Source organism: Coenobita brevimanus, chromosome 77, assembly GCF_032717465.1.
Source record: "Coenobita brevimanus isolate Jiangsu-jjx chromosome 77, ASM3271746v2, whole genome shotgun sequence".
NCBI lineage: Eukaryota > Metazoa > Arthropoda > Malacostraca > Decapoda > Coenobitidae > Coenobita > Coenobita brevimanus.
This window is the reverse complement of record NC_137030.1, coordinates 13,123,666-13,138,186: the sequence shown is the minus strand read 5'-3', so window position 1 is coordinate 13,138,186 and position 14,521 is coordinate 13,123,666. Positions and strand designations below refer to the sequence as shown.

At 44.1% G+C, this 14,521-nt stretch overlaps 1 protein-coding gene and 1 pseudogene across 1 annotated transcript; both read right to left on the bottom strand.

The window, feature by feature from the left end:
* Window positions 1–4,821: 4,821 nt before the first annotated feature.
* On the bottom strand, window positions 4,822–4,940 carry LOC145408570 (5S ribosomal RNA; annotated as a pseudogene).
* Window positions 4,941–9,882: 4,942 nt separating this feature from the next.
* Window positions 9,883–14,093, bottom strand: LOC145408493 (uncharacterized). Its single transcript, XM_080279227.1, has 4 exons — window positions 14,050–14,093; window positions 12,678–12,721; window positions 10,908–11,024; window positions 9,883–10,027 (listed from the first exon to the last, which is right to left on the bottom strand). The coding sequence occupies exons 1-4, from the start codon at window positions 14,089–14,091 to the stop codon at window positions 9,883–9,885; spliced, it is 348 nt and encodes a 115-aa protein (XP_080135353.1). The 5' UTR covers window positions 14,092–14,093.
* Window positions 14,094–14,521: the final 428 nt, after the last annotated feature.

The following is a 14,521-nucleotide window of genomic DNA, read 5'->3' as shown; positions in this document are numbered from 1 at the left end:
TTCTCAATAGGGTGGAGTCAAAGGCTTTTCGTCTCATTAACTCTCCTCCTCTTACTGACTCCCTTAAACCTCTGTCTCTTCGCCGCACTGTTGCATCTTTATCTCTTTTCTATCGCTACTTTAATGGTCACTGCTCCTCTGAACTTTCTGCTTGCATTCCTCCACCTCTACGACGGGCTCGTAGCACCCATCTGGCAGCAAACTCTCATCCCTTTTCTGTCCAACTCTCTAATGCAAGAGTTAACCGTTACTCCCAGTCTTTCATTTATGCAACAGGTCAGCTCTGGAACTGTCTCCCTCTGTCTGTATTTCATGCTGCCTATGATCTCCAGTCTTTCAAACGCAGTGTGTCCAGGCATCTCAAAATGATCGGATCTTGAATTTGGCTCTCTATTGTATTTTGTTTTTCTCTTGGAGGGAACTGTTACTGCGGGCCATGGCCTTTGGTTCCTTCTTCCTCGCATAAAAAAAAAAAAAAAAATCTCTCAATATGTTAAGTTTCGTGTAGACTTTTTCGAATTGCAGGAGGTTATACTTATCTCTCCTTTATCACCTTATCACTAGACGTCTTTCTCGTGATAAATTTAACTGGAAAAAGAAGGAAGAAGCTGCAAAATTACGTCATCGCTGTGGAGGTGGCGAAACAGCTTTGGGGAGAGCTATTGAATGAAAATTGAGGTAAATCAAAATATTGGTGATTGCTTCAGTTTCCCTAAGATCAGTGATGATGATGATGATAATGATAATGAAGATGATGATGATGATGATAATAATAATTCCATCCAGGGTGGTATTCCCGAGGGGAATGGGAATGCTGGTGGTAGGGAGAGCTGGAGCTCCTGTTTCACTAGCCATCTAACCATCCCCTTTTGCTGACCTTTTCAGTGTGACAGTAACATGGAGAGTAGACCAGCATATTCTCCCAAACATTTCCTCTAATTATCCTATGCACTACACCACATGCACTTTACATTTCACACAACGTATCGCACTACGTTACAGGGGTTGGCACCAGCAAGGGCATGCGGCCAGAAAACTTTGCCCCCGCTACCTAGTGGTGGACTTCTGGGGGAAGGCGTGACGGGGGTTCCGCCGGCATAGATCGTGGGTCCAGGGCGACATGGGACTCAGGCCTGTGCGAGAGGGTACAGGGCATTGCAGTTCCCAGGCTGCCGCTTCCACCCAATAGAGAGGGGCCTGAGTAGCGCCCCAGGAGGCTGCCCTATCAGTGAATGTATAATGGCAGGATAGTTGCAGTGCCAAGGCACGCTTGGAGGGTGTCCCTGCAGCTGTCCTGGCAGGGTGCTCCGAGGCCACTACCACAGCCACTGGTAAGCTGGTGGGCTCGGGGTCCCAGATCCATTGCCTGGACCTGGGACTGTGCAGTGAGTGGGGCCCTTTATTGATACTGAATATGACAAAACATAAGAAAAAGTTTCAAAGCAAACCTGAGGACAGTAAATCACCCAGGGGGATGAGGGTGGGTTCATGGAATGTGGGAAGTTTGAGGGGAAGAGCAGGGGAAGTCGTTGAGGCATTCAGTAGGAGGTGGGTGGATGTGGCGTGTTTGCAGGAAGTCCGGTACAGGAGTGGATCAGCCAGAAAGATTGCTGGGAAGGACTGTTGCTACAAGATGTTTTGGCAAGGGGGGACAGACGGATATCGAGGTGTTGGTGTGATGGTTGCAGAGAAATCGGTGGAATATGTTATGAATGTTATGAGAGTAAGCGATAGGATATTGGTAGTGAAAATTCTGTTCGGTAGAAGGATAGCTGCGATTATATCGGCATATGCTCCGCAGGCAGGATTGGATGAAGCAGAGAAAGATAGATTTTGGGATGATTTAATACGTGTAGTGGGTGATATGAGGGATGATGAGATAGTGGTTTTGGGAGGGGACTTAAATGGTCATGTACGTGAAGCAGCACAAGGCTATGAAGGAGTGCATGGGGGATGTGCGTATGGTCTAAGGAATGCAGAAGGGGAAAGGATACTCGAGTTTGGGGAGGCAACGGACACGATTGTGTGCAACACATATTTTAGAAAAAGAGACAGGAGGTTAATTATGTATGAGTCTGGGGAAAATAGCAGTCAGAGAGATTATTTTCCGGTTAGGAGGGCCGATAGGAGGTTAGTGAGGGATGTTAAAGTTAGAGGAAGTGAGGAGTGTATGCAGCAGCACAAACTACTGATTTGTGATATGGTGCTTAAAGAACGAGTGATGAAAAAAAGGACTTATGTACCTAGGAGGAAAATATGGAAGCTGAAAAACCAAGTAGTAAGGGATGCCTTCTATAGCGAGTTCAGGAGAGTGGTGGCTGAACAGGGAGCTGTAGACAGAGGCGTTAATGAACAGTACAGAGCCCTCAAGAACAATCTATTGAGAGTTGCTGATGTAACATGCGGTTGGACAAGAGGACCACCAAGACATAAAGTAACTTGGTGGTGGGATGAGGGTGTAGAAGCTGCAGTTAAGGAGAAAAGAAGGCTTTTCTGGGAATGGAAGAAGGGTGGTAGCAAAGAGGAATATATGGCTGCCAAGCATAGGGCTAGAAGAGACGTATACAGGGCAAAGTCTGAGCCACAGAGACTTTTACTTGATAACCTAAATCATGGGGAAAGGAAAAATATGATATTTAGGGTGGCAGGTCAGATGAAGAGGGATAATCGGGATATTATAGGTGAGCAGTGTGTGAAGAATGATGAAGGAAGGATAGTGGTGAACAGTGAGGATATCAAAGATGCATGGAGAGAGCATTATAATCGGTTGTTGAATGAGGAATTTGACTAGGACAGAGAAGATTTGGAGCCAGCAGATCCAGTGTCTGGCCCTTGGCCTTTGATTGATGCTGCTACTGTGAGTGAGGCAATAGGCAGGATGAAGGTGAGGAAGGCAGCAGGTGTGTCTGGGTTGACTGCCGAAATGTTGAAGGCCTCAGGCGATATAGGGGTGAAGTTAGTCAATTACCTGATAAATAAGATTATTTATGAGTGTGTTGTCCCAGATGATTGGCTGAAGAGTGTAATTGTAAATGTGTATAAAGGGAAGGGTGATGCCCTAGAAAAAGGAAATTATAGAAGTATAAAGCTTTTAGGTCAGATAACGAAGGTAATGGAGAGAGTTTTAGAAGGTATGATTAGAGAAAGAGTGAATATTGATGAGATGCAGTTTGGGTTTATACCAGGTAGAGGAACCACTGATGCAATATTCATTGTTCGACAGCTTCAGGAAAAATATATTGGTAGGAGAAGGGATCTTTAATTTGTTTTTGTTGATTTGGAAAAGGCCTTTGACAGAGTCCCTAGAGACGTGGTGAAGTGGGCAATGAGAAAGCTTGGCTTGGAGGAGTGGCTGGTTAGGGTGGTTATGGCTATGTATGTGGGTGCTCACACCCAGGTAAGAGTGAATGGAGATTAGAGTGGTGGGTTTTCCGTGAATGTTGGTGTGCATCAGGGGTCAGTTTTGAGTCCCACGTTTATCATGGTACTTGAAGCCCTTTCACGTGACTTTAGAAGCGGACTCCGGTGAGAGTTGTTATATGCTGATGATTTGGTGTTGATTGCAGGGAACGAAAGGGAAGCGGAGGAAAGGTTTAGGAGTGGAGAGATGGTATGGGGCACAAGGGCTTAAGGGTAAATGCAGATAAAACAAAAGTGATGATATCTAGGATTCAAAGTGGTGGCGGTACTGTCAAAGACGAGGGAGAGTGGCCATGTGCAGTTTGCCACAAGGGCGTGAGAAGTAATTCCATCTTGTGCGGTGTTTGTGATAAGTGGGTGCATAAGTGATGTAGTGGTATATGAGGTAGACTGCGAGATAATGCTGATTTTGTGTGTACGACGTGTCAGGGAGAGCAGGTGGAGATTGTCAGACGTGAATGAATTGAACTTGCTGGTGAATCTCTTGAGTGTGTGGAAGAGTTTTGTTATTTGGGAGACATGTTGTGTGCTGGAGGTGGGGCTGGAGCTAGCTCTGTGGCTAGGGTGAGAAGTGGTTGGAAGAAGTTCAGGGAGCTCTTGCCTCTCCTGATATTGAGAGGAACTCTCCCTACGTGCTAATGGGTCTTTGTATGCAGCATGTGTTAGGAGTGTAATGCTGTATGGTAGTGAGACCTGGGCAGTGAAGGAGGAGGATATTCACCGGCTCAGACGTACAGAAATGACAACGATTAGGTGGATGTGTAGTGCGTCCCTGCATCCAAGGTCTGGGGGGGCTGGGTTCACGATGGAAGAGTTGAGAGGTAGGGTGGGACTGGAGTGTATTGGTGTTGTGATGAGGAGAGGTAGATTGAGATGGTTTGGACATGTGGAGAGGATGGGGGGTGATAATTGGGTGAGGAAGGTGAGAAGTGTTAATATTGGGGGTGGGGTTACGAGGGGTAGACCGAGAAAGACATGGGACGAGGTCATTAAGTGTGACCTCAAGGTTAAGGGACTGAACAGGGAGGCTGCAATGGATCGTGCAGCATGGAGAGCCGCCATTAGGTGACCAAGGCCGACGCATGCAAGCATGTTGGAGCCTTTAAAAACGAAACGAAACGAAACGAATCCATCATCCAATCCTACATTGCCCCATGAGAAGCGCCCCATGAGAAGCGTAGGAGCTCGGGGCTAGGCAGTTGGTCCTGATATTTAAGATGAAAGTGAAATAATGATAATAATAATAATAAATAATAATAATAATAATAATAATGATTATAATCATTCATTCATTCATTGCCAGACGCCATGTATCCCAGACGGGGTGGCCAATGGCTTAGAGTTAATTGTTTTACAGGGAGGGGCACTAATCCTCCACCAACCCCACTTGACATGTAGGGATGCCAACAGCATCTGGTTTTCCCAGGCAGTCACCCATCCAAGTACTAACCAGACCCAACGTTGCTTAACTTCGCTGATCGGACGGGAAGCGGTGTACTCAACGTGGTATGGTTAAAATAATAATAATAATAATTCATTCATTCATTCATCATCTAATCCTACTTTGCCCCATGAGGAGCTTAGGCACCCAGGGCAAAGCAAGTTGGTTCTGACATTTAAGATGAGAGTGACCAGCCTCACTCATACCTGAGTAACATTACTTTAGCAATAAACCCCAACCACCCCTTGAATACAAACTTTCACCAGCTCAATCCGATTGGAGTGCCGTAATTACCCACTAAACTACCAGGGGCAAAATTTGGTTATATGGTTACCACACAGTGTAGTAAATGGTTTTCTGGTGTACAGGAAACCATTTGGCCGGTCACTTAGTGCAGTCACCCACAGGCAGAAGGAAGAGGAAAGAATGAAGCAAAGAAGGACAGAAGAGGGAGTGTAAAGTCACCCGTAGGCAGAAGGACGAGGAAAGAATGAAAGAAAGAAAGACAGAAGAGGATGGAAAGAAAGAAGGACGGAGGAGAGGAAAGGGCAGACACCCTAGAGCAGCACTACATCGAGTGAGTGGATGATGAGCGCCCCCACTTACTACTGATAATTATAATTACCCCCTGGGGGTAGGGGGGTTTTCAAGAATACTCCCCCAGTATCCCTGCTTGTCATAAAAGGCGACTAAAAGGGTTGGCGGAGGGTTAGTGTCCCTCCCCGGAAAACAACTAACTAAAAAAACAAACAAGAAGCCTCGGACAAGGACTGACCAAACGATGACGACCCAGGACCGGACAAGGACTGACCAAACGATGACGACCCAGGACCGGACAAAGGACTTGGTAATGAGTACATGGAATGTAAGAGGAGCGAATGATGAGGTGAAAGAGAGAGAGATTGTCCAGGTGCTGGAGGGTGCGAAAGTGGATGTATGTGGAATAACTGAAACAAAATGGGGAGGAGAAAGTGTGAGAGAATGGGAGTATGGATGGGGTATATGTGCAGGAGTAGATGAGAATGAGAGGGCAAAGGAAGGAGTGTGTATAGTTGTGAGTAAAAGATGGAAGAAGAGCATAAGACAGTATGGATCAGTTGGGTCAAGGATTGTGAGGGTAAAGTTGAAAGTTGGAATACAAATGTGGGTGATTGTGTGTGTATATGCGCCAACGCAAGATCGTGCTAGAAGAGTGAGAGAAGAGTTCTGGACAAATGTGGAAGTGTGCATGGAAAAGTTTGGAAGGAATGAGAGAGTGTTTTTGATTGGTGATATGAATGGTAAAGTTGGTAATGTGAAGGTGGATGGAATAGTTGGTGAGTGGGGTGTGCCTGCTGAGATAGATGAGAATGGGAGTGCGTTAGTGGACATTTGTGCTGGGAGGGGGTTGGTGATAGCCAATACCCTCTTCAGGCATAAAATGATCCACAGGTATACATGGCGAGTGATGAGAAGGGTGGGTGGTGAACTGAATGAAAGGAAGGCAATGATTGATTATGTGTGTGTGGATGAAAGGATGCGAAGATGTGTAAAGGATGCAAGAGTGTATAGAGGTTGGGGGAGTGGACTTTCTGACCACTACTTGGTGGTGGCCAGAATTAGGATCCAAGTAAGATGGAAGAATAGAAGAAGGGAAAGACGAGAGGAAGGAGTAGTTGCAAGGACAGTGGAAAGGTTACAAGAGGATGAGAAAAAGGCAGAGTATAAGAGAGAAGTGGAGGAACGATTGGGCAAATATGAATTGGAGCAGATGGGAGACGTGGAAGGTGTGTGTAAGATATTTACAGAAGAAATATGTGCAGCATGTGATGTGGTGTGTGGAAGGAAGAGAAGACGGAGGGGGATGCAAGGAACAGCGTGGTGGACTGAAGAGGTGAAACAGGCAGTGGCACAAAAGAAGAAAGCATACAATGAATGGATGAGAAATAGGGGCGTGGAAGAAGTTGAGAGGCGGAAGAGAGAGTTATATGTGGAAAGGAAGAGAGAGGTGAAAAGATTAGTAAGAGAGAGTAAGAAGAGAGTGGATGAGGAATTTGGAAGGAATTTGAGTGTAAAGTGGAGGGACTGTAAGAAAATGTTCTGGAGAGAAGTGAATAGAGTAAGACAGGGTGGAAGTGAAGTTAGCAGGGGAGTGAAAGATAAAAATGGTAGATTACTAGTGGAGAAGGGAGAAAAAGTGAGCAGATGGAGAGAACACTTTAAGGAATTGTTGAACGTAGAGGATGGAAGTAATGCGAGTATAAGTGGCTGGGGAATGGCTGGGAGAAGGAGGGAGGTGAGAAGACAGGAAGAAATCAGTAGGATAGAAGTTGTGGAAGCAATGAAGAATGTTAAATCGGGGAAAGCCCCAGGAATTGATGGAGTGTGTGGCGAAATGCTGAAGCATGGGGGAGAGATAGTAGTAGAATGGATATGGAAGATGTGCAGATTGGCCTGGGAAGAAGGTAGAGTCCCGGAGGATTGGAAGTCAGGTATAATTATTCCCTTGTACAAAGGAAAGGGGGAAAAAGAAGTGTGTGGTAATCATAGGGGCATTTGTCTTCTTAGTATAATAGGAAAAGTGTATGGTAGGATACTTATAGACAGAGTTAGAGAAAGAACAGAGAAATTAGTTGGAGAAGAACAGGGAGGCTTTAGGAAGGGAAGAGGTTGTGTAGATCAGATATTCATTCTTAGATCTTTAGTGGAAAAGTTTCTAGAGAAGGGAATAAAGTTGTATGCGGCTTTCATGGATTTGGAGAAAGCATATGAGAGGGTGGATAGACAAGGATTGTGGAAAGTGTTAAGAATATATGGAGTAGATGGGAAGTTGTTGAATGCTGTGAAGAGTATGTACGATGGTGCGAAGGCTGCAGTGCGTGTGGATGGTGAACTAAGTGAATTTTTCTCTTTGAGAGTTGGTTTGAAACAGGGATGTGTCATGTCTCCATGGTTGTTCAATCTGTACATGGATGGGGTAATAAAAGAGGTACAAGGTAGGGTAGTGGATGTTGGAGTGGCCCTGGTGAGAGAGGATAGTGTTTGGAAACTCCCTGTACTGTTGTTTGCAGATGATACTGTGTTGTTGAGTGAAGACGAAGGGGAGCTGCAAGGTTTGGTGGATGAGTTTGAGAGAGTGTGTAAGAAACGGAACCTAAAGGTGAATGTAGGGAAGAGTAAAGTAATGGTCTTTGAGAGAGGTGAAGTTAGTGAATGTACAGTGAGGTTGGATGGTGAGGAATTGGAAAATGTGAGTACGTTTAAGTATTTGGGTAGTGTGATGAGTAAGGATGGAGGTTTGGAGGTTGAAGTGCTTGAAAGGGTACAGCAGGGAAGAAAGGTTGCTGGTTCCTTGAAAGCAGTGATAAGAAACAGGGAAGTGAGTATGGAAGTGAAAAAGTTACTACATGACAGTATTGTGATACCAACTCTAACGTACGGAAGTGAAGATTGGACATTGTTGGAAGGACACAAGTCAAGAGTGAGAGCAGTGGAAATGATTTATTTAAGAGGAGCCTGTGGAGTCACGTGGAGAGACAGGCTGACGAATGAGGATATAAAGGAGCGTTGTGGTGTGGATGTGGATGTGATAGGAAGTGTTAAGAGGAACACACTGAGGTGGTTTGGCCATGTGGAGAGGATGGAGGGTGAAAGACTGACGAAGAGAGTGTATGTGAGTGAGGTGGAGGGGGGAAGAGGGAGGGGGAGGCCGAGGATGAGATGGAGGGATGGGGTGGAGAGGTATATGAGAGAGGGGGGTGTGAGTTGGGAGCAGGGCAGTGAAATGGCGGGGGACAGGGCGACTTGGAGGCGATTTGTTTGTGGCCACCCCAAACGGGATTGAGGCGTCTGGCAATAGATAGATAGATAGATAGATAATAATAATAATGACTTTATTATTATTATAATAAAAAAAACAGCAAAACATCAAAACCAAAACAAAAACATTAATATCAATACTACTACTGCTACTACTACTACCCCTACTACTACTACAACTACTACTACCACCACCACCTCTACAACTACTACTACTACCACCACTACTACTACTGCTACTACTACTACTACCACCACCACCACTACTACTACTACTATTACTACTACTACTACTACTACTAATAATAATAATAATAATAATAATAATGATAATAATAATAATAATAATAATAATAATAATAATATAATTGCATGAAAGCAGATAAATTAAGAAAATGTTACAGGGATAGTTTCAGAAGCCAAAAGAAAACACAAATAATAAAAAATAGGCACAAATAAATGTAGAATAATGGCACAAGGACTTTTTTTTAAAGAAGTTCAACCACGAGCAAAAGTTCGCTGACAATCTTCTGCCAGCAGTGTGTTCTGCCTTCCATGTTCCTCATTCCTCCCCAGACGTCATAGGGCATATTTCCTTCTCATGCTCTCTTCTAGTTTGTTTCATATTGCTTCGTGGGTCCTTCAAGAGGTTCTCGGCCTCACCCCAAAAATGTCCTAAGAGAAAGACCGTTCTTGTATTACTTCTTAACGTAGTTCAAACAATGCTATCCCGTCACGGAAAAAGATTGAATCTTGAGCTTCCAAATATCCCTCAACAGCATGGATGATTTGATCGTCATTCCGAAAATCCTGGCCACGCAGGTGAGATTTCAGTTTGAGAATCCGGTAGAAGTCAGACGGGGCCAGGATGGCTGGATAAGGAGCATGATGCAACAGTTCAAAGTCAGAGTTGGGTACTTTAGCTACTGCCACCTGTGCCGTGTGGACAGGAGCATTGTTCTGGAGCAACAGCACGCCCTCTCACAGCTTTTCTTTCCGTTTCGCCTTGACTGTTTCTGATGCTCAATAGGCCCCAGTATTAATTTGACCCTTTTGAAAGTAGTCCGTTGTGAGTGAGAACTGCCTCAGTGTCCTAAAACAGTGAGGCCATCACCTTACCGACAGAGGCCACTTGCTCAAATTTTGGGAAAGGTGAAGAATCGTTATGTTTTCATTGCCTACTTTCATTCTTTTATTCAGGTTCAAAGTGGTGAACCCATGCCTCACCCTGGGTCACAAATCTCCGGAAGATACTGGCTGCAGCTGCCCGGAAATGAGCCAAAAGTGTCCTTGGGGTTTCCAAACTGGACAGTTTCTGGTCTGGTGTCAACATTCTGGGCAGCCATCGTGCAGATAGCTAGTTCATACCTAAGATATTATTCAAAACAGTGTGCACTTAGCTCCCACTGATGCCCATAGTGTCGGTTGCTTGTTGCACAGACAGACATATGCCATTCAAGACCATGAGGTCAATGGTTTTCACTTGATCGTCCTTAGTTGATGATTTTGGGCTTGGGTAATCTTCGGTGCTCTCCCTGCCCTGCCTGAAATCAGCAGCCCACTTCATGGCGGAATAACAAGGAAAGTCCACATCAGGTGTATTGACTATGTTTTCATGAATTTCCCGGGGAGGGTTATACTCTTTTTATCCCCAAACGTAATCACAGCACAGGCTTCTCTCTTGTCCATTTTGGGGTTTGCTGTTACCTGCTGGATTTCAAAGGGACTCGCCTGCAAACTAAAGACGAGCATATTTTCCATGAATAAGAGGAACTTGCCTTACTCATGTGGTTCTCTTAACATTAATCTTTATCAGTTTTCATCAATAATTGTTTTTCAGTTGCTTATTTGCACTTTCAGCCTAAATGGATATGATTTTGGGGGATAGGAAGGGAGACAATAAACTTTTTTTTTTTTTAAGTAACTTTATTGTTTTCCCATCTCCTTGCATCAAAACACGGAATTTAAAAGATGGGGTACAAAGCCTCCTCAAAGGGGGTTTGGCCTCACCCATGGGATTAAAAGCTCCCCCCGCCTTTTTTTTTTTTTTTTTTTCTTTTAAATTAAGAATTTCACCAAGGCATCCATAGTTCACACGCAACATAGACAGGGAGTACATAAATGCTTCTAAATATAATGGTCCCATATCGATGACATGAATAGTTTCGATACCATGGATACTTTCCCGCAGGCGGGTCATCATACCCCACCTCAATAAACAATTATGCACTCCTTGCCACATCCATACACCAGACAGCATCGGGACCCGGGTAGTTTGTAGGAACACTCACGGTCGCTGTGGCACTGGTCGTGGTAATGGATGCACACGCGTCCAAAGGATTTAGGGTGGGGGCACCAAGGATACCTGAGGAGAGGAAACGCATAGAAATAATCTCCCAGTATCATTCAGAAATTGGCCTGTAGAGAACATCCTCCTTCTCCTCCTCCTCCTCATCATCATCATCATCATCATCCAGACCTTTCCCACCCCTGAGCTGGGAGAGGTAGAGTTTAGAGAGACAGAGAGAACAAAAATCGATAAAATTACATAATAATCAATGTGTGCCCATTAACAACACTCCCATCCACTCACCATTCAAGCCCACGGAATCCTGGCTCCATAAACGCTTTTAAATAATCTCCTTAAAGCATTCAAAAATTACAGCAAACATTAGAACACTCCTGATGGCATTAAGTAACTGTGTATTTTAATATTCTTAGATCCGGGATGATTGGCATTAGCATTAATATAGGCGACATTGTAGCCTAGCCCTGGGCCCCTGCGCTTGTGACTGGGACAAAAGAGGATTGGATGAGAGAGAGAGAGAGAGAGAGAGAAAGAGAGAGAGCGAGGCTACATACATACATTCGTACATGCATACTCGTAGATATATATACATACATACTCGCAGATACATACATACATGCATATACACTCGTAGATACATACATGCATACATACATACATACTCCAAGATACATACCTACATACATACATGCTCGTAGATACGCACATACATACATAAGGTACATACACACATAAACAGACAACCAAACATATATATAGACAGATTAAAGCCGCCTGACATCCCAGCAGTGACATCCCGCCAAAAGCCCTCAACTCACACTTATACATCGTGCAATAATGTATAGTTCCGGTCAGCAGTTCTTTGACATTCCAAAAATGCATCAGAATCAAAATCTTCCTACTTAACCAGCAATATTCAAGCGAGATGAAAAGGTTGGAATCTTGCTTTGTTAGTTCTGAACCCGTGTGTGTAAAACTTGGGGGATGATCGTGTTGGAGGGAACGAAGGGAGCGAAAACAATAAAGAGGTTAGGTTTCGGCTATACCAATCACATCACGCAAAAGATGCTATTTCGAACACTATGAAAACGAATATATGTACAGTATAAGACACAACTCTGTTCCTGCTTTTGTCCGATGTATAATTACAACTGTCGAAACATAATGGAAGGCTTGCCACACCGACATTGTCGCAGGTGGCAGAGATCAGCAGTCACCTCAGACCACTGCTAACATTCCGTGGCAGTCACTGGTGAAACTGTAAAGTTTCCTCAGACATCAGTACTAACTGTTCCGATCATGTCAGGAAGCGAAAACCGTAATGTTCGTCCTTCACAGCATGTTTTCATCAAATTTCAGGAACAGAGTTGTGTCTTCTACTGTACATCTTTAAAAAGCTTATGAAAAGTAATACTCGTTATTTAGTCGACAATTCTATTCATCAATCCTCCTGCCCCCCAAAAAAGCAAGATCAACACCAAACATCAAAAGTTGATTATTTTGGATACTATTAAAGCGACAATGGACCTGAGCTGAAAAAAGATGGTAGATCTTTGTCTTATGAAAACAGACTATAGCTATATGACTGAAGACAAGTATATGTATAAGCAATCTCATACACAACTTAGGCTCAAGAATGTTTATAGACACTACAGAAGACATTTAAGTTGTGGTAAGGTGTTTGTTCCTGCTGACGACTGACTGACTTACGGGGGGCCGTAGATGGGTGAGGGACGACCCGCCTCGGCCATGCCCTACAAGGAGAGAGGGAACACATTAATGCCGTTGTTTGAACAGTGGACAGATAGGAGAATAACAACATGAAGTAAATAAATGAATAAATAGATAAATACAACACATCCACCACCATTACCACCACCTCTACAAACAACAGCACCAACTACTATACTACTACTACCACCACCGCCACTACTACTACTAATACTACTACTACAACAATAATAATAATAATAACAATAATAATAATAATAATAATAATAATAATAATAATAATAATAATAGCAGTAGTAGTAGTAGTAATAATAGTAGTATTAGTAGTAGTAACAATAATAATAAGAGTAGTAGTGATAGTAGTAGTAGTAGTAGTAGTAATAATAATAATAATAATAATAATAATAATAATAATGATAATAATAACAGTCCAAATTCAGTCCAATAACGTACTTTTAATGATAATTTTGTTCCATCTATCCATCATTCAATCCTACGTTGCCCCATGAGAAGCGTAGGAGCCCGATACTGTACATATATTCGTCCTGACATTTTAGATGAGAGTGACCAGCCTCACGCATCCTTGAGTCGCATTACGCGAGCAAAAAACCCCAACCATCCCTTAGATATAAACTTTCACCGTCTCAATCCGATTGGAGCACCTTATTCAACTTAAGAAGGACCCTTATTGGTGAAGACCTGAAGGTGTTGATGTAGGCTGCATCTGACCCCCTTCGAGGGAGAAAAGTCTTTTAGAAGCTGAATTAAACCATCCGACACCACGAGCGTCAGTAAGAAGAATGAACACACCAACACCAAGAGGAAAAATCTCCGTCTGTGTATCATCCAGTCCTATATTACCCCATAAGCATAGTGCCCGGGACTAAGCTACTTATTCCCGACATTGAATATGAGGGTGACCAGTTACCAAACCCTGAGCGGCATTATATGAGCAATAAGCCCCAAAACCTTCTCTCGGATGTAAACCCTTTTGGGTCACATTTGGTTGGAGCACCTTAACTTACTAGACCACCAGGCTTCCATTGGGTTGTGTGGTTACCAGAAAACATTTGATTTGTTACTCGGTGTGCAGTGTCCTCAATGCAGCTCCACATCAGCTGAATACAAAGGTACAAAGGAATACAAAGGAAAGCAAACAGTAACAAAGCTGTTGGCCGTGTCGTGGCTCTTTGGTTTAGGGAAGGTTGTAATTAACAAGTCTAAGCTTCCAGTTAATGACAATGATAGATATGTATGAAGGACAGTGGGCGTTTCCACATACCAAAAACCAAGGAGAGAGAGAGAGAGAGAGAGAGAGAGAGAGAGATCGCACTTAAATTCTCCAACTCACCAAGATGAATGCAATAAGGATGAGAATAAGCAGAGGTCTCATGCTGGCAGTGGACGTGGAGTGTGTGCGTGGAGCAGGACTGAGGGGGTTAATATAGCCTGTTTGTGGTGGAGGGGGTGGAGGGGGAGAGTGGAAGGGAGAGGAAGAGGGAGGAGAGGCATGGAGTGAAGGAGGAAAAGAGAGAGAGGGACTGAGGGAGGAGGGGGATAGTGGAGAAGAAGAAAGGATGGAGGCGGAAGATGAAGGAGTGGTGGGGATAGTGGAGGAAAGGATATGGCGGAGAGGGATGGAGGGGTGGAGGGAACGGAGAAGGGAGAATGGGACTGGGGAAAAAATTAAGGAGAGATGAAGGGAGGAGGAAGAGAGTGACTGAGGAGAAGGAGCTGAGTGAGAGAGGTATGGAGGGGAAAGAAGTGAGAGGGAGAGGGAAGAAGGGAAGATGGGACAAAACAGCACAATGGAAAGCAAAAGC